Source organism: Fibroporia radiculosa (assembly GCF_000313525.1).
Source record: "Fibroporia radiculosa TFFH 294 genomic supercontigs, scaffold25467, whole genome shotgun sequence".
NCBI lineage: Eukaryota > Fungi > Basidiomycota > Agaricomycetes > Polyporales > Fibroporiaceae > Fibroporia > Fibroporia radiculosa.
In genome coordinates, this window is record NW_012133034.1 from 662 (window position 1) to 2,116 (window position 1,455).

The window sequence follows — 1,455 nt, forward strand, 5'->3', positions numbered from 1 at the left end:
TGCACAAGGAACAATGCAACCTCAAATATGGATCCCCGCCGCCGTCCTTTGGCTCCTAGGCGCAACAATTCTCCAGAGGCTGATCCCTAAAGAGCACCAACCCCTTACCCTTCCCATCTCCAAACTTTAGAGGAGCGCTTCACAGCTGGGATAGTAGAGATGCCAGTTCCTAGGCGTCCTATCTTAAGTTTCCCTTCCTAACAAGAGTCTGATGACTCATCCTTACAGTTCTTAGATGAAGGTGGTTTCCGTTACCCATTCCCTCCCTTCCTGCCAAATGTCACTTGTCGACCTTTCCTTATCCCAGGACCACCTGACTCATCTAGCAGTGACGCTGTAGTCCTGCACCAATTCCCTGGTCCCCTGGAAATTCCCCCGGCATCAGAAGCTACCACCGGATCCTACCATGTCACCCCTGCACAGGTTTTTCCATCCTTGTTGCCTATGAATACCTTGTCGTCCCCTAATCCTGACAGTCCCCTTGCTGTGTCAACCGACTCACCAAGTATGCCGCCTCTCACCTCGGATGTCTCGGACAATGGTAGCCTTGTCCACGCTCCTAATCTATGGTTACTAGCTGATGCCAGTGAATATATCACGGCCACAGAAGGGTATAGCAGCGATCCTCAGGAATTTGTAGTCTACAGCGACAACTTTATCCAAAGACCCTCCATCGATGTCACACAATACTGGCGATCCCTTCCCTTCGACACCTCTGTCCCTGTCCAGGATGTCGATCCCTTAGATCGTGTACTACCCTACTTCCCTGGAGCTTACGCTACCACCGTCGCCCGACCTCCTATGGGTGTTCCCATCGATGGAAATCCAGCCTTTGGACTGCGACGAGTATCAACAACTGCAACTGATGTACTCCGAGTTGCTGAACCTGTAGGAAATTGGAACCAATTGTGCAAAGAATGGGAGGAGGATACTTGGGAGTACTTGCTGATGCAAGATGACAATTTGTTGGAAAGTCTCTGGGCCTCGTTGTAGGATATCAAGGACCTTGGGGTTGCCAATGAAGTCAATTGTTTCAGAGCTGTCAATGCCAAAATCGACTTATTATTGGCCGCACAACGATCAGTAGGGGCTGAACTTATTCATACTCAACAGGAGATGGACCAATGCCGCACTCGTCTCAAAGCAGCCAACCTGGAGAAGTGTCTTGAGCAACACGAATTTTCAATCACCACTCCTCCCTCTGGTGCCATGCCCCGCCATCTTCACTTCTGTACCAAATGCAAAACTGATGGTCACCTTCAGAGTGAGTATTAGCATTGGGTGTGCTCTTCGTGTTGGCTCCTACACCCTCGACATCCATTCCGCACTGCCGCCAACATCCAACCTGGACAACTCCCTTGTCCCACTGATGAACCCGGTGATAGGCCCGTGTAGCGCATGGGCGTGCCTCGAGCCGTACTCAACATTCGAAGCACTCGAAGCTTCCGCCTTCAG

The 1,455-nt window shown here is 51.1% G+C and overlaps 1 protein-coding gene across 1 annotated transcript in view; it reads left to right on the forward strand.

The window, feature by feature from the left end:
• FIBRA_09304 (uncharacterized protein) overlaps positions 1-993 on the forward strand; it is a gene marked incomplete at both ends in the record, with an annotated part of 1,401 nt that extends 408 nt beyond the window's left edge. The window contains one exon of the mRNA XM_012321619.1: positions 229-993. Within this exon, the coding sequence (XP_012177009.1) occupies positions 229-993 (765 nt within the window). The remainder of the gene's footprint in view (positions 1-228) is intronic.
• Between the last annotated feature and the right edge of the window lie 462 nt (positions 994-1,455).